Source organism: Nerophis lumbriciformis, linkage group LG14 (genome assembly GCF_033978685.3).
Source record: "Nerophis lumbriciformis linkage group LG14, RoL_Nlum_v2.1, whole genome shotgun sequence".
In the NCBI taxonomy this organism is placed as follows: Eukaryota; Metazoa; Chordata; class Actinopteri; order Syngnathiformes; family Syngnathidae; genus Nerophis; species Nerophis lumbriciformis.
The window spans coordinates 25202192-25223453 of NC_084561.2; the positions used below are offsets into that span (position 1 = coordinate 25202192).

Genomic DNA, 21262 nt, shown 5'->3' on the forward strand with positions numbered 1-21262 from the left:
GTAAACGTGTTAGCATATTAGCTAATGGTAACAATGCAAGTTTGACTACATTAAGATAGCACATACAAATATGCATGAAAACACTCCTAGAGACGTAACACATGGGACGGTTTAGTAAATAAGAATTGTTTTAGTTATATTGTAAAATTATTAAAAGTTGCTTGGAATGATGAAAGAAAAAAAATCCATACAACTACAAACTATGGACGATTAAAAGACAGAACCGCACTTAAACTTCCAGTTGAAAGCGCTAAACAGAAGGAAATACTGAAGAAATTCACCCAGCAAAACCTGCAGTGAGCGAACTCGTCCAAAAGATGACTCCATGGCACAAACAAACAAATAACACATTATTTCAGTGTCTTTGCTTGTGTTTTATGAAAACTATTTGCATTATGGCCGTCAGCGAAGAAAAATCCATAAATTAGTCGCACGGTTTTATAAGCAGCAGGGTTAAAAAAACGTAGAAAAAAAGTAACGACTTATAGTCCGAAATTTACGGTAAATCCTGAACAATATTATATAATACTACTGTAGTTGTTTGTAGTACACACTATTGTAATGTTTTACAACAATATTGGTTGTCTAAAAGTTTGTTTAAAATGTATTTCAACTCATTGCAATGGGCGGTGATGATTTGAGATCTAAGTGTTTTGATTTATAAACTTGGTTGTGGAGCAAATTGTGCTTGTAATTTGAGGTACCACTCTATTCAGTTTTTTGACTGGATTAGTGAGATGGAAATGTGGCAATTTGGCCACAAAAGGGGTGAGAACGGTGCTGCTTTCTTCACAAGGAATGATTTACATGTCACAAATGAGGGAGAAGCTGCAGGTGGCAGAAGTCTTGATACTTCTACATATACTATTAGAAGGTCAAAGTCTGCTTGAGCTTATCATAAATGTATCCCAATAAGTCATTTGTAGTGGTAATGTAGAAAGCAAAGCTATATCATACAATTAATTTGGAGCATTTCACACCCCACAACATCAATGGGCAATCTAAACGCCTAGTGGTTAGAGTGTCCGCCCTGAGATCGGTAGGTTGTGACTTCAAACCCCGGGCCGAGTCATACCAAAGACTATAAAAATGGGACCCATTCCTCCCTGCTTGGCACTCAGCATCAAGAGTTGGAATTGGGGGTTAAATCACCAAAAATGATTCCCGAGCGCGGCACCACAGCTGCCCACTTCTCCCCTCACCTCCCAGGGGGTGAACAAGGGAATGGGTCAAATGCAGAGGACAAATCTCACCACACCTAGTGTGCGTGTGACAATCATTGGTACTTTAACTTTAACTTTAAAAGGCTACTTTGCAATTAGACCACTTATGCAAAAGCAAAAATCCCAGAAAACTAAAAATGACTCAAACTGTTGGTGTTTAGGCTTACAACTACTGACCACACAAGCCTGGAGGCGGGCATACGCAGTCACACCCAGACAAGAAGAGAAGAATGACATGAAAACAGTCTGATGTGCTTCTCCGCAATAGGAGCTCCGACTCTCGCCTCATCGAGAATGCAAAGCTTCTTCTACAAGAGTGTGTGTGCGTGTGTGTGTGTATACTGCCGGGGATGGGGGGTCCTTTAAAAGCTTAATGTCTGTGGGAGGGAACCAGTCCCTCTTCACTTGCCCTCCCAATGGGATATTTTGCTCACTACCCCTTTGACTTCAACCCCTCCACTAATTTCCTTCCACCCTTCTGTCAAGGAGAGTTCATTTTGAGCTATGTCCATTGTTGGCAGAAAAAGAGCCGACTTTCTAAGGGGTGTGTGTGAGTCTCTTTGGGGATATTGCAAAGTCAGTCCCTTAGGAGCTAAATGACACTGGCAAGAACCTGTAAACAAAGCCTAAATTACCAGAAAAGATCCCGCTGCCATTCCTGGCATATGTTATCATAACTTTGTTTGGGGTTTTGGAGGAGTGCCTTGAGTGGGGCTATGTGAGGACAGACAGGGCAGAGTGGCTCACCCTGAAACAGTGTGAGAAGAAAAAAGAAAATCCTCAAGATTGTGACTTAGGTTTTTGTTATTCTGAGAAATTTGTGAAATTAATTGCAGTTAATAGATAAGTTCATCATTGATGTCACAATACCCAGCTGTGAAGGAAAAGTCTAACATAATTATAGGTCGGTACCTCGGTTTTACAGCTTTGCTTTTGTGTTAACAGCTATAATGTTTTTTTAAAATTAAACAATAAAAAATGCAAACATGGTGGAGGTTAATACTCCAATAAATACAATATTTTACAAAAAGGGTGCCCATACTTTTTCAACCATGGATGCGTACTGTTTTGATACATTTTGTGCATTAAAGATGCTAAAAACAAATCATTGTAGGTCAATATATGCTAAGCTCGCTAAACAAAACATTGACATAAAACCTTTGTGTTCAAGATGACAGAGAAAATTTGTGTCATATCTAATACGTCCATTAAATAACTAATACATTTTTAGAATAGGCAGAGGAACAATAAAAAGAAAAGTGCAACGATGCAGACAAGTGTAACACTAACATTGCGAATTACTATTGTACTTTTTTGAAATTCCTTATTGCCTGAGGTGCAGCAGTGATAGTTCCAGCTTGTAACCACATTCCTGATCTTGACTGAACAATGCTGGCACACTGCTTTCGACTTATCTACTTATCTTTGGCCGTTGATGTTTTTTACTGGGAAGGCCAAGTGTTCACTAAAAGGACACTTTAACGACGCAAGAGACTATGCATGCTCTAACTTCTCCTGAGCACTATCGCTACCCATGACTCTCACATGCCAAAGGCTGACTGCACTGTATCTGTTTACTGAGAAAACGCATAACGCAAGGCACATTTCCTGTCCTTCACTACGTATCAAACCAAAAGTGCCTTACCAAAAGACCAGATTGCTGGGCAATCTTATCAATCTAGCGATATATACCGTATTTATCGGAGTATAAGTCGCTCCGGAGTATAAGTCGCACCGGCCGAAAAAGCATAACAAAGAAGGAAAAAAACATATAAGTCTCACTAGAGTATAAGTCGCATTTTTGGACACATTTATTTGATAAAAGCCAACACCAAGAATAGACATTTGAAAGGCAATTTAAAATAAATAAAGAATAGTGAACAACAGGCTGAATAAGTGTACGTTATATGAGGCATAAATAACCAACTGAGAACGTGCCTGGTATGTTAACGTAACATATTATGGTAAGAGTCATTCAAATAACTAACATATAGAACATGCTATACGTTTACCAAACAATCTGTCACTCCTAATCGCTAAATCCAATGAAATCTTATACGTCTAGTCTCTTACGTGAATGAGCTAAATAATATTATTTGATATTTTAAGGTAATGTGTTAATAATTTCACACATAAGTCGCTCCTGAGTATAAGGCGCACCCTCGGCCAAACTATGAAAAAAACTGCGACGTATAGTCTGTAAAAAAAAGGTATATATTTTGTTTCCCAAGAAAGTATCTATTTTTCCAGGCGCTAGTATCAGTACATTAGGTCCCATTTAAATCCATTTAAGATAAAAAAGTTTGCTATAGAAAAGGTAATGCTACCTTCCTACAGCTTCCAACATTTCGTGTTTGCAATCCAGTAAATTTTCATACTACCAAATATAAAACCCAGACATGTATGGAGTGCCTGGAACTTTAAATATGCAGACATTGTTTCTGCATTGCTACTCCAATGAGTGCACATGAGAGCAGTGATGTGTGGGTTCCGTGATCTGTGAGGCAAACAGTGCAGTTTCGATTTTTTTACTAATGCACGCATGATCAAAGTGCAATTTCAATGTTGACGTGCATTTGTTAGAAAAAAATGCACAAAGCTTTTCGGGTAAACTTCTACCGTATATGGAGATAGCCGCCGACGTACTGTAACTAAGGCACATTATGTCTAAAAAAACATCTCAAGTTTTAAATGTTTTAAAGAAGGCAACATTGTTTTATAACTATGTCTGCCATGCCTCAATGGTTTTATTTAAAATGTTCAGTTTTTATTGGGATGCCAAATACACAAAAAAGTTGTTTTTGCATAATATAAATAACCAAAGACATGCACCTGGGGATAGGTTGATGGGCAACACTAAATTGGCCTTAGTGAGTGAATGTGAGTGTGAATGTTGTCTGTCTATCTGTGTTGGCCCCGCAATGAGGTGGCAACTTGTCCAGGGTGTAGCCCGCCTTCTGCCCGATTGTAGCTGAGATAGGCTCCAGCGCCCCCCGCGACCCCAAAGGGAATAAGCGGTAGAAAATGGATGGGCGGATGGATGGATGGATGGATAACTAACCCCTTTAAAATGTTCCCGAATATAAGTGCATCGAAGCCTATCAATTCGTATCGTGACTTAATTACCATGTGGTATATCGTATCGTGAGATTAGTGTATCGCTACAGCCCTCTACAGTTACACCCCAAAAGGGAAAGTATGCACACATGCAAGCAGCATCCTGACTTTTACAGTAAAACAGATAAGAACAATGTTTTCCAGAAAGAGAGTCTTATTTTGACGAGATATACCAATCTTGGCCAAAGATAGCAGCCAAGGAAATCTTCATAGATGATTCTTAACGGTAGTTTGACATTTGAGGGCATGTCAGCATGAGTTAGCACTCCATGGAGAAGGAAAGCAGGCATAGCCGTAACTCAAAGGCAAAGGCCATGGAGCAGCAAAATCACATCCAGTCAAGGCCATCTTGAAACGAGAAATGTGGGAAACACATCAGAAAGCAGTCAGATAAATGATGTGTCTACAATTGTACAGAAAGATATAAACCACAACAGCTGGTGCAAAAGAGAAGGAACATCAGTTTCCTGCTCTGGTCTGACCACAGTCCAGCAGGAGCCAAGAGGGAGTGCACGAGGCTGGCAAAAGAATTAAAGGGGTTTGATTGAAATGAATATGAGTCCTGTTGTCCAGAAGCTCTGGAAGAGGACAAAAAGCACACATATCTCTAAACATGTTTTTCTCCCCATATCTTCCTTCCCGCAGGCCTTTGCAGTATGTTAGCCAAAGCAAAACAGCTGCAGGTACATTCAAAGGGAGGTAACGATCAAAATAATGCTCTTGGGAGGCAAAACTTTAAAAACAATTATGCTGTGGTAAAAAAAATAAAACCATGCAACATTATTCAAGCAGTTTAAAAATGGGCATACATATTTTCATATTAATCATATTGGTTCCTGCTTGTGCATGAACAGTGCAGTGGGACAATGAAGAGAAGTATAAAAAAACTCATGTGATAGCATTCAGAAAAACGAAAATAAAAAGAACAGGGGTCTATCTGCAAAGCCTCAAATGGCTAATAAACTCTGCGTTTACATCAGAGTAGGGAGTAAACAGTGTGCAATGGTACCATATGGTAATGGTACTCTTAGCTCTGACAACCTAAAACCACCTAGAAAGAGTTCTACAGTGGAAGGGACTACTGGAACAACAATATCATTCTTGATAAACCATGACTGCATGATCATTTGTTCTCACAGATGTAAAAGTTACTGTATGGTGTCATTTAAAACACAAGACGAAAAACTCAAACACATTTACATTCAAATCATAAATAATTAATATATTTGATGTACTGTATATAGGATACCTAATATACATTTCTGCCAAGAAATCAATCTGGATCAGACCAGGCTTGAATTTGGTTTCACATTAACAGATTCTGACCCTTCATACACATTTGCAGAAATGTATTACACTTACCCAAAATAATAATACAATACAACACAGAAGCAACATGCAAGAAAACCAACACTTTCCATCAACCTGATGGAACTTGATAGGTGTTGTAAAGAGCAATGGGCAAAGAGGAATGGGAAAAACTGCCCAAAGATAGGTATGCCAAGCTTGACGCATCGTATTCAAAAAGACTTGAAGCTTTAATTGCTGCCAAAAGTGCATCAACAAAGTATTGAGCAAAGGCTGTGAAAAGATATAGAAATTTTTATTTTTTTGGTTTAATACATTTGCAAATTAAAAAAAAATGCCATTATGGGGTATTGTCTATAGAATTTTAAGGACACACATTTTAGAATGTGGCTGTAACATTACAAAATGTGGAAAAAGTGAAGCACTGTGAATACTTTTTAGATTATGTGTGTTGTGAAACGGAGTGATGATGCACTGATGGCAGCTCCCTCCATCAGTGTGTGAATGTGTGTGTGAATGGGTAAATGTGGAAGTAGTGTCAAAGCGCTTTGAGTACCTTGAAGGTAGAAAAGCGCTATACAAGTACAACCCATTTATCATTTACCATTTACATTCATCATGATTTGTTTATGACCAAACCGGAAGCAGCAAATACACGTAGCTTTAACTTAAAGTTACGCAGATGTCACAATCAATGACGTCTGCTGATGGCATTACCCCTCCATCCATTTTCTACCGCTTGTCGCTCTCGGGGTTGTGTGGGGTGCTGGAGCCTATTTCAGCTGCATTCGGGCATTATATAGCAAAAATAAAATATGTCCTGTTCACTTTTTTCTCCAGGTGTAAACATTACGACGTGGAACACGTTAAATCCACTCGTTCTTATTTTGGTGGTGAGAAATCCAGCTTCCTCATCTCACAAGGAAAAGCATCTGATTGGCTCTCCTTCGTAACTAACCCTGACACCTCTTTCATATGTACGCTGTTAAATAAATGTGATTGGAAATATTCCGAACTTGTCCCACTCATCTACAAGACGAAATTAAATATAATTGGATTTCAATTCTGTCATCATTTTCATCTTGTTTTTGTCGACGAAAATGTCCGTGAATTTTGTCATGTCTTAGTCAACATGCATTTTGTTTTGATTTGTTATTGTTTTATTCCCGTCAAGGGTAAATAGTTTTCGTTTTAGTTATCGTAAACAACCTATTAGTCAACAACATTTACACAGAGTTATTCACATGCTAAGAGCTACACAGCAATCTTCCACTGACATCCATATTGGACAATAGGACTATGTACAAATGTCACTTAAAGACTAGAAATTCCATAATTTTGATGAATTCAACCCTTGACCTCAGCTTCGGTGGGTCAGTTATCATACAAATCAGGTTCGTGTTTTGAAATTAGACAATGTTTTGTTAAAGTTCTAAGAACATCAGTTGGTAAAAAGAAATATCTGCAGACCAAGATGTGTCTTGCGATAGCTCATTATCGGTACTTCAATGACAAAGTGAACTTTTTGCCAAATCACTTTAGAATGACTGTGCATAGTTAACCCGCATGTTTAAGTAACTGAAATTAATATGGTTGATGCAGTGACTAAGAGGCATTGGCAAGTCATCCGCAAGTTTCATATTTGCTAGAGAATGAAGGGTGGAGTGGTGGAAGGTTGAATTACATTTTAAAGAGATGCTCAATAACAAAAGTCTTAGATCCAGTGCGGAAAACAGCACCATGCACCCCGCATCTTAATATGTTTGTGCCAAAACCTTGTACAAAAACAGCCACTACAGGCCTACATTCAATAGGAAAAAGGAAAAGATAGATCTGTGCACTAGAAATTATGTGAACAATTGTTTGAAGGGTACCTATGATGAATTTAGTCTTTTCTCGCTCAGTATAGAACAGAACCCAAAATGTTGAAAGAGCCATATTGGACCAACAATACAAAAACACATTTGTCTGGAGCCGCAAAAAAATTAAAAGCCATATTACATACAGATAGTGTGTCATGAGATATACATTGAATTAAGAGGACTTAAAGGAAACTAAATGACCTCAAATGTAGCTACAAATGAGGCATAATGATGCAATATGTACATATCGCTAGCCTAAATAGCATGTTAGCATCGATTAGCTCACAGTCATGCAGTGACCAAATATGTCTGATTGGCACTCTACACATGTCAATAACATCGACAAAACTCACCTTTGTGCATTCATGCAAAAAGTTAAAAGTTTGGTGGACAAAATGAGACAGAAAAAGTATAAAACACGTCCTAGGAAGTCGGAGAAAGTTATATATGTAAACAAACTAAGGTGAGTTCAAGGACCGCCAAAATTAGTAGGACAAAACGGTGCTGCCAAATACTCGAATCAGTGAAGCATGTTTAATATAAACAGTGTGATTTATAACAATTAGGCAGGTTTGTGTCATATTTGTCCTCCTACAGAAAACATACTGAAACAAAAAATATTTTTTTACCCCTCATCTTTTTCCATTTTTCATACATTTTTTAAAAAGCTCCAGAGAGCCACTAGGGCGGCGCTAAAGAGCCGCATGCGGCTCTAGAGCCGCGGGTTGCCGACCCCCGGTATAGAACAGAAGAAAAAGTGCTTATTATTACTTAAACAAAAGTGTAGATATAATCATGTTACAACAGAAAATGACAAGCGATGAGCAGTAAATTAACAAGTATATTAATAATAGTCTGTGATGAGGTGGCGACTTGTCCAGGGTGTACACCGCCTTCCTCCCCATTGTAGCTGAGATAGGCTCCAGCGCCCCCCGCGAACCTGAAGGGAATAAGCGGTAGAAAATGGATGGATGGATTAATAATAGTTTCGTACCGTATTTTCCGGACTATAGAGCTATATAATGTATATAGTGTATTTGCCACACCCACTAAATTTTAAAAATATATAAATTTTTCCATCCATTTTCTACCGCTTGTCCCTTTCGGGGTCGCCAATTTTGTTATTTCCACGTAAATATTCTGTAAATGTTTATTTACATACGTTAATTGCTTCCAAACGGTGTCTGTATCACGACAGTAAAACAGCTAATTAAACACAAAGAAGTCATCGTCATAGATCCACTAGCTGTGGACGCTAGCTCTTTAATCACCTAAACAGACTTAATAACTCCACTTGGTAAGTTTACTGAGGAATTTGTGAAACTGAAACGACCCAAACAGAATGCCGTTGTAAGTCAGTAATACTCACACACACACACTTGTAAAGGTGTTAGCATATTTGCGAATGCTAACAACGCTTGTGTCATTACATTAAGTATAAACAGTTTTAGTTATACTGTAAGACTTACAAACCTTGTTTGGAGTTCAGAATGAAAAATCCATACAAGTAGTAACGCTATGGACGGCTAGAGGACTGAACGGCACGGCACCTCTGGTTGAAAGCACTACCAGTAAATGGAAGGACACAGCATCAACTGCAGTGAGCGAACGTGTCCACAAAATGGCACCATAGTACAAACATAAAATGCATTCTCAGTGTTTTTTGAAACTATTTTTTATTATTGCTGCAAGCGAAGAAAAATCCATAAATTAGTTAGTGTAGAAAGTTCAAAGTGTAGAAGAAAAGTAGCGACTTATCGTCCGGAATTTACGGTAAAACTGATAAATATGCAATATGTTACTGCATAAGTCACATCCAGACAGAAATATTTGCAGAAAACGCTTGTTCTTGACAACTAGTGTGCCCTAAAAAACGAATACATTGTTAATTTCCCTCCTTAGTCACTCAAGGAATTCCCATTCATATATGAACACAAGAGAAAGACAACGAAAGGTGGCTAGCAATCATCAGCAATAATGTATACAAACAACAGAAAAAGATAAAAGAAAAATACGACAAAGTAAGCAGAGAAATAAAATGAGGCGGTGAGGGCACAGCTCAGGTGAGGGAGAGAAGCCATGACAAAGGAAGATCCAGGAGGATCAGAGGAAGCCCTAGAAGCTGACTCCTACAGCCAGGATGAAGGCATCACACCAGTGTGGCAGCAGAGGAGATGAAACACCATTTGGGGCCAGGGCTCCCCCACTGCCTCGCCTCGGTGTTCAGGGCCTGTGAGCTCCGCTGCCTCTGAAGTCGACCCCCCCACTCCTCCCCACACACACACACACACACACACACACACACACACACACACACACACACACACACACACACACACCTCCTGCCATTTGGCAACTTAATGGCGCTCAGCTTGCATGCACACGGCAAAGTGATGTTTTACTTCACACCACAGATTTTCAACCAGTAATCAATAAAAGTGTTGTTTTTTCCAATTTAAAACCTTGGGCAAGTCATTGGAAATGCAGGGCGCCTCATTACGAGCACGCTTTGAGTCCCGCGGGGCTGAAAACAACATGAAAGCGTCTCAGCTCCTCTGAAAAAGCTCAGGATGACCTCTTCAAAGAGCACGATTTCACAAACTAACACACCAAAGGCCAGAAACACTGAATTTATTATTGCTTATTTTTGCACTATAAAAGCGGATAACATATTTATCTCTGAACTGACTCCTTGTCAAATAAATATATATCCTACAATTCAAAAGGTTTTTAAAAAAAATTTTTAATACAGCAATTTTACAATATTTGAGAGCAGAGATAATTCAGTAAAATAATACAAAACGGCATGTTTTATCATAACTAATGACAACTAATATAGGATTATCAGACAGCATGATTTAAAGCCAGTGTCTCTACAAAGATAAAAACTTTATAAAAATATGTTAAATACCTACAGTAAAACAATAAACATTCCCTTTACAAAAGGTTAACACAATAATCAATGTGTAACGGCAGTGAAGAGTAATTGTGTAGTAGGACTACTGCAGAGTTCCAATTAACATAAAAGGGATGGGCACAGTACTGATCTGACATGACATAAACAGATATGTACAATCTAATAGAATACAACAAGAATATGTAAATAATTCTGGCCTGACAAGTAATAATAATGCTTTGACTTGATTAAATTAACGTAAGGTTTATTATTTTAGTTGCCGTTTGCAGTGAGTAGAGCCGCACTGCATTTTACTGAAGCATGTATTATTTATATATTTACATACACTGCCTAGCCTAAGAAAAAATAGGTCACCACCAGGATTTAACAAAGCATATTGGTAAGAGCCTTCAATTACTGCATGAATGATTATCTGTTCAGATGACAAAAAATTATGTAACCCTAATCAATGCAATGAAAAGCTTCTCGTTTGCTAAACCGCCATGTCAAAAAAGATATGGTCGTGGAAAAGACGTTAATCTGTTTCAGGAGGGTGAAATATTGGCATACAGTACATTAGGCATGAGAAAACATCTAAGGAGATTTTTGGAAATAGTAAAATTGTGTTAAGAACTGTCTTTGCAAAGTGGTCCTAATCCCCCGCCGTCAATACAATATCTTGGAAACATGTAAGCAACTCTGGACAGAAACGTTGACATTGCAGAAGCTTGTGGAAACAATGTTACAGCAAATACATGCCGGATTTAAAGCTAAAGGCAACTAAATATTAGTGTGTGTGACCCTTTTTTGGCAGTGTCTTAGATTAGATTACATGTAATTTACTTTATTGATCCCCTGTATGTGTGCCCTCGGTGGAATTAAGGTTCCAATAGCAGCAACACCATATGCAGTATACAAGACAGTGGCAATAGCAGCAAAACACACAGAGGAAAACATATGTAACAGTATGTTTAATCTTCCATCCATTTAACAATAAATATTGGACTTTTTTAAATTGGCTACATGTTTTGCTAGCATGCAAGTCTCTTAAATGATCACATGAATGCCATTTGCAAACAGAACTACAGTCATCCTTGTTTACCACTGTTATCGCGGTTTCCTAACATGACTGGGATACATTCATTTCCACAAAGTAGGAGTCATTAATTATAAATTAAATAGTTTCATAACTAGAGCATAAAAAACTGTTTACAACTATATTTTACCTTATTTGATCTTCATTTGGCATCTTTTGTGTTCTATTTAATTTATTTTACCTTCTTTTACCATATTTTATGCGGTTCGGATTTCATAACCTATTAGTTCCCACTCAAACAAATAATCAATGCAATATAATATAAATTAAAACATTTTACAATCAAAACATATTTTTGTATTAATTTTTAATCAAATAATGGTTGCAGCCCTACCACTGGACATGAAATAACACAATTTAGTCACTTTTACACTCTTTTAGTCCAATATATTCATGTTGCTTTAGGCTGAGCCAATCAGTGGCCACAATCTTTAACAGCATACTCTGATTGGTTTGGTCTCGACTAATGGCCAATACTACTGCAGTATTAATGTTTCTAGGGTTTTTTAAAGATATGTTTATGCATTAAAATGCGTAATGTAGGACCATTTGTAGGACATTTTTTGGAATATTGTTTACAACAGTTTCTTAACCATAGGACCGGCGACCATTGTTGGGCCGCGAGCGCTCCGTAGGGGGCGGCCAAAAATCTGTTTCCCAGCTGTCGTTGCAGCGATACCTAGTTGTAATACACTTTTCCACCACTTGTGGCAGTAATGACAATTTTAAACAAATAGAGGAAGTCTTCATTTACACTTTGATTTTATTGAAAGTTCACTGAGGAAACATATTCATTATTAATTTAGTTTAATTATCTTAGCACAACATAATTGTATTATTTATTTTTGTTAACTATTAATGCGTTCATGATTTATGACTTCTTCTGCAGTATATTTGCTTAGCATTTATTTTTCTAATCAGCCTGACCTAAACCTAAGGTTTATGTGTTAAATACACATTTTTGTGATTAACAAATGGTTTCATATCATTTGACAAGGTTGTAAGCTGTAAAGGTTAGATATAATCATTGAATATGATTAAAATCAAGAGTAAGATTACTAATTCAGTGTTAATATTTGGGTGGGCCCTAGGTAACTTTGTAGTGCAGGGGTGTCAAACGTACAACCCGCGGGATGAGTTTGCTCAGCATAAAAATTAGCTGAAATATTTGAATGAAAGAAACTGCTGTTCTAAATGTGTCCACTAGATGTCGTAATAGCAATTGTTTGTATCTTTGTAGATTATGCTACATATGTTAAAAACAAAAAAACAAAAAAAAAACAGGTTAGTGCACCAGTCGAGGAAAATGATCAAACTACATAAATAACATGTCTGTAATTTGATTTTGATAGTATTTTTTGTATCTTGATAGATTGAAAATCAACACCAATGAGTTGACTGATGAACATTATCACATAATTTAAATAACGACAAATAAATATAGGATACTATTAAACGCAACATGTAAGTGTAAAAAAACATTAATTTTTTAACAAAAAAAAAATAATCTGAAGTTGTCTTTATTTTTAAGTTATCGTGCCGTGATTTTACCAGTCCGGCCCACTTGGGAGTAGGTTTTTCTCCATGTGGCCCCCGATCTAAAATGAGTTTGACACCCCTGTTGTAGTGGAAAGGTTGGGCCCCGAGGTCAAAATGATAAGAACCTCTGCTTTAAAAAATATTTGGAAAAAAAACACGATGTGTGGTGAGAGACAAATGTAATAAAACAATCATAAACCTCAGGGTGTTAAATTTGATGGAATTCAAGGCGACACAGCAGCACATATACACCAACTGAAGGAAAATACATGATTTTTTTGGGGGGGTGATAGTAAACATTCCAACCAAAGATGATGTTGCTACGCTTGTCAGTAAAACTATGACATAAAATCCAGCAGATACATTTTGAATCAGATAATGATTAATCTATAAATCAGCCTTATTAATCATACAAAATCAGGATATATGCAGAGATTGGAACCTAGTGGGGTAAAGTGAAGAACTTCAAAGCTGGGCCCCCAAGAGAGCTCATGTTTTGCAGGTCGTACTTTTCTTTTGTAATTATTTATAGGGGCAAACCTATTGTTTGACACGTTTAAGCCACTTTGGGTGTTTCAGACGTCTCCTCCTCCCACACACACGGCGAGAAAAGCACATTTACCTGCATGGTTAAGACTCCCAGCTCCTCGGAGGACAGCTTCTTCATCTGCTCGGACAAAACTTGCGCTTCTTCCAGGATGGAAAACTCCGTGTCCGCCCGACAAAATCCACAAGAAAGAGCACAGCACGTGAAAGCGAAGCCCCACAAACACGCCGACAAGCTCCCGTGAAGACCGAGCAGTGTATCCCGAAAAGCAGCGCGCGGATTCGGCGTCAAAAGCAAAGTGCTCCGCCTGGTCCGCCTCGCCATGATGGTTCGGGCTGTTCGGAGTGTGAAGACGACAACTTTGACGAGGAAAGCACTTTTAAAACTTTGCGCTGTGGAGTCCGTGTGGCCTCTGCCTCCCCGTGGACGCTCCAAAATGCCCGGCAGTGCAAACCATTGCACTTCCTCGAAACCCCAGAAGAGAACAACATAGATCCATGCGTGGAAAATAAGTTATTTCTTTAACAAACAAAAAAGGTCGACCGATCTATGTTTGTTCCTCTAAACTCCTGCAAGTGTGGAAGTGTGTGTGTGTGAGTGGGAGCCCGAGATTCCCCACAAAGGGGTGAAAGTAAGGGGCGTGGAAAAGCAGTCCTACTACAGACGTCCGGAGCCTCACATCAATGGATCAGGGTGCGGGTGCTATGACGCCTTCACGTACAGCTGGGAAATCTTGTAAAAAACATTGTCTTTTAGAAACTAAAAGGCAATCTCATTTACAAAATTTTGTAAAAAACATTGTCTTTTAGAAACTAAAAGGCAATCTCATTTACAAAATTTTGTAAAAAACATCGTCTTTTAGAAACTAAAAGACAATCTTATTTACAAAATTTCCCAGGATGTTATTTATGTAGTTTGCTCATTTTCCTCGACTGGTGCACTAACATCATGTGGTTTTTTTTTTTTTACATATGTATCTACAAAGATACAAATAATTGCTATTGCGACATCTAGTGGACACATTTAGAACAGCAGTTTCTTTCATTCAAAAATTTCGGCTCGTTTTTATACTGAGCAAACCCATCCCGCGGGCCGGATAAAACCTGTTCATCCGGGCCGGATAAAACCTGTTCATCCGGCCCGCCGGCCGTACGTTTGACACCCCTGCACTACAAAAATGCCTGGGGCCCACCCAAATATTAACACTGAATTAGTGTTAGCGGCAAAAAAATCATGTATTTTCCTGCAGTTGGTGTATACGTGCTGCTGTGTCGCCTTGAATTCCATCAAATTTAACACCCTGAGGATTGTGATTGTTTTATTACATTTGTCTCTCACCACACGTCGTGTTTCTTTCCCCAAATATTTTTTAAAGCAGGGGTTCTTATAATTTGGACCTCTGGGCCCAACCTTTCCACTACAACAGGGGTGTCAAACTCATTTTAGATCGGGGGCCACATGGAGAAAAACCTACTCCCAAGTGGGCCGGACTGGTAAAATCACGGCACGATAACTTAAAAATAAAGACAACTTCAGATGGGTTTTTTTGTTGAAAAATTAATGTTTTTTTACACTTACTTGTTGCGGTTAATAGTGTTCTATCTTTATTTGTCTTTATTTATACTTTCTGAATAAATTATGTGATAATGTTCATCAGTCAACTCATTGGTGTTAATTTTCAATTTATCAAGATAAAAAAATACTATCAAAATCAAATTACAGGATGTTATTTATGTAGTTTGATCATTTTCCTCGACTGGTGCACTAACATCATGTAGTTTATTTTATTTTTTACATATGTAGCATAATCTACAAATATACAAAGAATTGCTATTGCGACATCTAGTGGACACATTTAGAACAGCAGTTTCTTTCATTAAAAAATTTCGGCTCATTTTTATACTGAGCAAATCCATCCCGCGCATACTTGACAACCCTCCCGATTTTTCCGGGAGACTCCCAAATTTCAGTGCCCCTCCCGAAAATCTCCCGGGGCAACCATTCTCCCGAATTTCTCCCGATTTTCACCCGGACAACAATATTAAGGGCGTGCCATGATGGCACTGCCTTTAGCGTCCTCTACAACCTGTCGGCGCGTCCGCTTTTTCACCATACAAACAGCGTGTCACATGTTGTATGCGGCTTCTGCATACACACGAAAGTGACTGCAAGACATACTTGATCAACAGCCATACAGGTCACACTGAGGGTGGCCGTATAAACAACTTTAACACTGTTACAAATATGCACCACACTGTGAACCCACACCAAACAAGAATGACAAACACATTTCAGGAGAACATCAGCACCGTAACACATCAACAATCTTACGGGCTACAATATATACCCCGGCCCCCAAGCCCCCCCCCCCAATCTCCCGAATTCGAAGGTCTCAAGGTTGGCAAGTATGATCCCGCGGGCTGGATGAAACCTGTTCGTGGACCTCATCCGGCCCGCGGGCCGTACATTTGACACCCCTGCACTACAAAGATGCTTGGGGCCCACCCAAATATTAACACTGAATTAGTAATGTTACTCTTGATTTTAATCATAGTCGATGATGATATCTAACCCGATGTTTTTCAACCACTGTGTGCCGTGAGATACAGTCTGGGGTGCTGTGGGCGATTATGTAATTTCACCTATTTGGGTTAAAAATATTTTTTTGCAAACCAGTAATTATAGTCTGCAAATAATGTGCCGTTGTTGCGTGTCGGTGCCATCTAGAGCTCGGCAGAGTAACCGTGTAATACTCTTCCATGTCAGTAGGTAGCAGCAGGTAGCTAATTGCTTTGTAGATGTCGGTAACATGGTTTGTCGTGATCACAATATGCGGGAGGCAGCGTGCAGGTAAAAAGGTATCTAACGCTTAAACCAAAAATAAACAAAAGGCAAGTGCCGCTAAGAAAAGGCATTAAAGCTTAGGGATGGTTATGCAAAACGAAACTAAAAATGAACTGGCTGCAAAGTAAACAAAAACAGAATGCTGGACGACAGCAAAGACTTACAGTGTGTGGAGCAGACTGCATTCACAAAGTACATCCGTACATGACATGACAATCAACAATGTCCCCACAAAGAAGGATAGTGTCCGCACAACTTAAATAGTCTTAATTGCCAAAACATAGCAGATGCGGGGAATAGCGTTAAAGGAAGACATGAAACTGCTATAGGAAAATACCAAAAAAAGAGAAAAAGCCACCAAAATAGGAGCGCAAGACAAGAACTAAAACTATGCGCACGGGAGAACACCAAAAAGTCCAAATAAGTCACGGCGTGATGTGACATGTCGTGACAGTACACCTACTTTCAGACAAGAGCTATATTGATGCATGCTTGTTTGTGGTTTAAAGTCATATCCAACAATTGCGTCAACGACTTTTTATTGTCTACTGAGTTTCATTTCTTAATGATTTCTGCTGGTGGTGTGCCTACGGATTTTTTCAATGAAAAAAATGCGCCTTGGCTCAAAAAAGGTTGAAAAACACTGTTTTAGTTTTTCCGAGTTCACGTCGGCTCAGATAGAGAACAGTTTTTTACGTTACCTGTCTTTGAGAAGAAACTAAAATTTACCTAATGTGAGTAAAGCAGAGGCATATTTTCGGAGGACAAAAATGCAGGATTTCCCCAGCCTCACAACGTGTTTCAGGATGCAGATTTTTATTGAATGCACGGCTCTCAATCAGGGGTGTCTAAACTTCTTACTGACAACATTCCAAAGAAGGAGGGGGTTTACTTTGATATTTTTGCACTGCAAATTATTTGCCACTTGCCAAGAATTAACATTTTATTTACAGAAATTTCCCGAGTTTTAAGAGCTATTTGCTTATTGAATTTACATCATAACCTTAATTTTAGCATGATTAATTATATTTAGTCTATTAGGTGTACTCCGCCTTCCGTCCAAGTGCAACTGGGATAGGCTCCAGCACCCCCGCGACCCCGAGAGGGACAAGCGGTAGAAAATGGATGGATGGATAATTTTAAAATGTTAAAATTTCGATAATAACTATTTAAATACGATATTTTGGTTTTCCCTAGATAGAAACCCTTGTTTAAAGATTCTGCAACATCCCGAAGACGCTTAATTTAAGAATTGCATGTTGAATAATGCATGTTTTTTTTAGAATAAAATACGTATTTTTTTCTTAAAATTCCTTCTAATTTCTAGATATGCAAATCTTAATTTAGGATATTCTATCAAGTAAAAATAACTAGCTGCATGGACGAATAGTTTCATTAGATTTTAGTATTTTATTTCTAAAATCTAGTCTTTCTATCTTATATTTTGTCAGCTATTTTTTGCAGTGTATATACAGCATTTTCAAAGGCAAATATATATATATATATATATATATATATATGTGTGTGTGTGTGTGTGTGTGTGTGTGTGTGTGTGTGTGTGTACATACATACATACATCCATCCATTTTCTACCGCTTATTTCCTTCGGGGTCGCTGGAGCCTATCTCAGCTACAATCGGGCGGAAGGCAGGGGACACCCTGGACAAGTCGCCACCTCATCGCAGTACATACAGTACAGTCCAAAAGTCTGGACACACCTCATTCAATGCGTTTTTTCTTTATTTTCAAGACTATTGTAGGCTGTCACTGAAGGTATCAAAACTATTAATGAACATATGTGGAGTTATGTACTTAACAAAAAAAGGTGAAATAACTGAAAACATGTTTTATATTCTAGTTTCTTCAAAATAGCCACCCTTTGCTCTGATTACTGCTTTGCACACTCTTGGCATTCTCTCATTTAGCTTCAAGCACACCTGTGAAGCGAAAACCATGTCAGGTGACTACCTCTTGAAGCTCATCAAGAGAATGCCAAGAGTGTGCGAAAAAGTAATCAGAGCAAAGGGTGGCTATTTTGAAGAAACTAGAATATAAAACATGTTTTAAATTTTCTGTTTTAATTATGCAAGCGAGTGATTACCTGTGATTAAATATGACTAATCCAAATTCCAAAATGTGATTAATCTGATGAAATAAATAATTTTACAGCCCTACTTTATATATTTAGTAATTTATGTATGTATTTATTTACATACATTTTTTAAATTTCCCTACTACGTCGCACTTTCCCCGAAGACTCTGGCATCCTCTTACATACCCGCAGCTCAGGAGAACTTTTCAATCTATCCAGACTGCGGGCTAAGTTCAAAGTAAGTCATGTCATGGTGCTTTATGCTGATGAAGCTGCCTTTCCCACCCACTCCGAGGCAAAAGGTTGGCCTGAAGATTAGCTTAAGAAACAAGTTGTCCTTGCCCAACCTGCAACTCGGAACCCTGCAATCTCCATCTCCAACACACCTCTCTCTATCTGTGGTGGACAAATTCCCCTACCTGGGATCCACAATCTCCAACACCAACAATCTTGATGCAGAACCTGACATGTGCATTGGAAGGGCATCGTCAATTTTTAGCAAATTGAGAAAGCGTGTCTGTCACAACAATAACCTTTCCTTGCTCATCAAAGTACATGTAGTAAGGTACTAAGTATGTGTGGTATACACATGTGTACTTAGTACCTTACTATACACATTTGAGTCATGGACGTCATACCGCAGGAAGGACCATGTAATATATATACACAGTCATAGGCGCCGATCTATATTTCTGCCAGTGGGTGCTTGGTGTGTGTGTATTAAAAAAAAAAAAAGACGTTCAGCGAAGTTAATACCCCATATGATTTGTGGATTTATTATTTTGTAAAACGGACCAAACATGCCACAAAATTAACTACAACAAGATTGATTTTCCAAAAATTATTTTAAAGATTGAAAGTTGCCATCCATCCTACGTGGGTGCTCGGCATTGTCTATCGGTGCCTATGTGTACAGTATATACGCGCGCGCACACACACACACACACACACACACACACACACACACACACACACACACACACACACACACACACACACACTTTTGTGATATTGTAAGTAGTGATGTCCGATAATGGCTTTTTTGCAGATATCCGATATTCCGATAATGTCCAACTCTTAATTACCGATTCCGAGATCAACCGATACTGATATATACAGTCGTAGAATGAACACATTATTATGCATAATTTTGTTGTGATGCCCCGCTGGATGCATTAAACAATGTAACAAGGTTTTCCAAAATAAATCAACTTCCAAGTTATGGAAAAAAATGCCAACTTGGCACTGCCATATTTATTATTGAAGTCACAAAGTGCATTATTTTTTTTAACATGCCTCAAAACAGCAGCTTGGAATTTGGGACATGCTCTCCTTGAGAGAGCATGAGGAGGTTGAGGTGGGCGGGGTTGAGGGGGGGCGGGGTTGAGTTGTGTGTGTGTGTGGGGGGGGGGGGTTGTATATTGTGAAGTCCCGGAAGAGTTAGTGCTGCAAGGGGTTCTGGGTATTTGTTCTGTTGTGTTTATGTTATGTTACGGTGCGGATGTTCTTCCGAAATGTGTTTGTCATTCTTGTTTGGTGTGGGTTCACAGTGTGGCGCATATTTGTAACAGTGTTAAAGTTGTTTATACAGCCACCCTCAGTGTGACCTGTATGGCTGTTGACCAAGTATGCATTGCATTCATTTGTGTGTGTGAAAAGCCGTAGATATTATGTGACTGGGCCGGCACACAAAGGCAGTGCCTTTAAGGTTTATTGGCGCTCTGTACTTCTCCCTACGTCCGTGTACACAGCGGCATTTTAAAAAGTCATAATTTTTACATTTTGAAACCGATAATTTCCAATATTACATTTTAAAGCATTTATCGGCCGATAATATCGGCAGTCCGATATTATCGGACATCCCTAATTGTAATTTAGCAGAGGCTAAATTGGGACTCTTATTTTCAAATGTCATGTTTCGTTTTTTTCTTCTCGATTGGGCTTTTTTGATCTACAGTCGCACCTCAATTTACAAGTTGAATTGGTTCTGTGATGAACTCTTAACTCAAAACACTTGCATCTCAAATGAATGTCGCCCATTGACATGAATATAAATCAATTTTAACATGCAACATGCCTTTTAAAAAAAACTAAAAACTTTTAGATCAGAAAATTGTATAAAAAATACAATAGAATGTATTACAAATAACTACAGTAGTTTTAGGAAGTAATGTAATAATGATGTACAGCATTTACCTTAGAGAGTGGACTTCTACGGTATCTCCTTACAGGTGCTTCTCCGTCAAATACACCATCAGCTTTTCAATATTGTCCTCTGTTTATACATTATTTTAACATTCTTGGCTGGTGTTAGACTCATTCTGCTTGACTATGGTGTGGTCTCGCAGTGATATGCTCGAATTGCTGTGCAAAGTTGATTACACGCTCCATTATGATTTTGAGGATTTCTTTCTTAAATTCAATGAATTCAATTGAAGTTATGTCCACCTCTAGCTAAAAGCTAATACTAGCGAGTAAGACCGGATGTTTTAGACCAGTGTTTAACCATAGGGCCGGGTTCCATCGTTGGGCTACGAGTGCACCTGGAGCTGCTGTGGACTGTACGGGCCACAGCGGTAGTCAGTTGTAATAAACTTTTCCACCACTTGTAGCAGTAATGACAATATCAAACAAACAGAAGAAGCCTGGATCTAAAGTCATATAAAAGTTTCTTTAGTGCAAAAAATTATGACGTAATTGGTGAAGATGTATTTTCAGTTGCACATAAATTATTATTA

General features: G+C 38.4%; 1 protein-coding gene across 1 annotated transcript in view; it reads right to left on the reverse strand.

The window, feature by feature from the left end:
* cachd1 (cache domain containing 1) overlaps positions 1-14193 on the reverse strand; it is a 175903-nt gene extending 161710 nt beyond the window's left edge. Inside the window, exon 1 of the mRNA XM_061975732.2 lies at positions 13664-14193. Within this exon, the coding sequence (XP_061831716.2) occupies positions 13664-13912 (249 nt within the window). The 5' untranslated portion in view covers positions 13913-14193. The remainder of the gene's footprint in view (positions 1-13663) is intronic.
* Positions 14194-21262: the final 7069 nt, after the last annotated feature.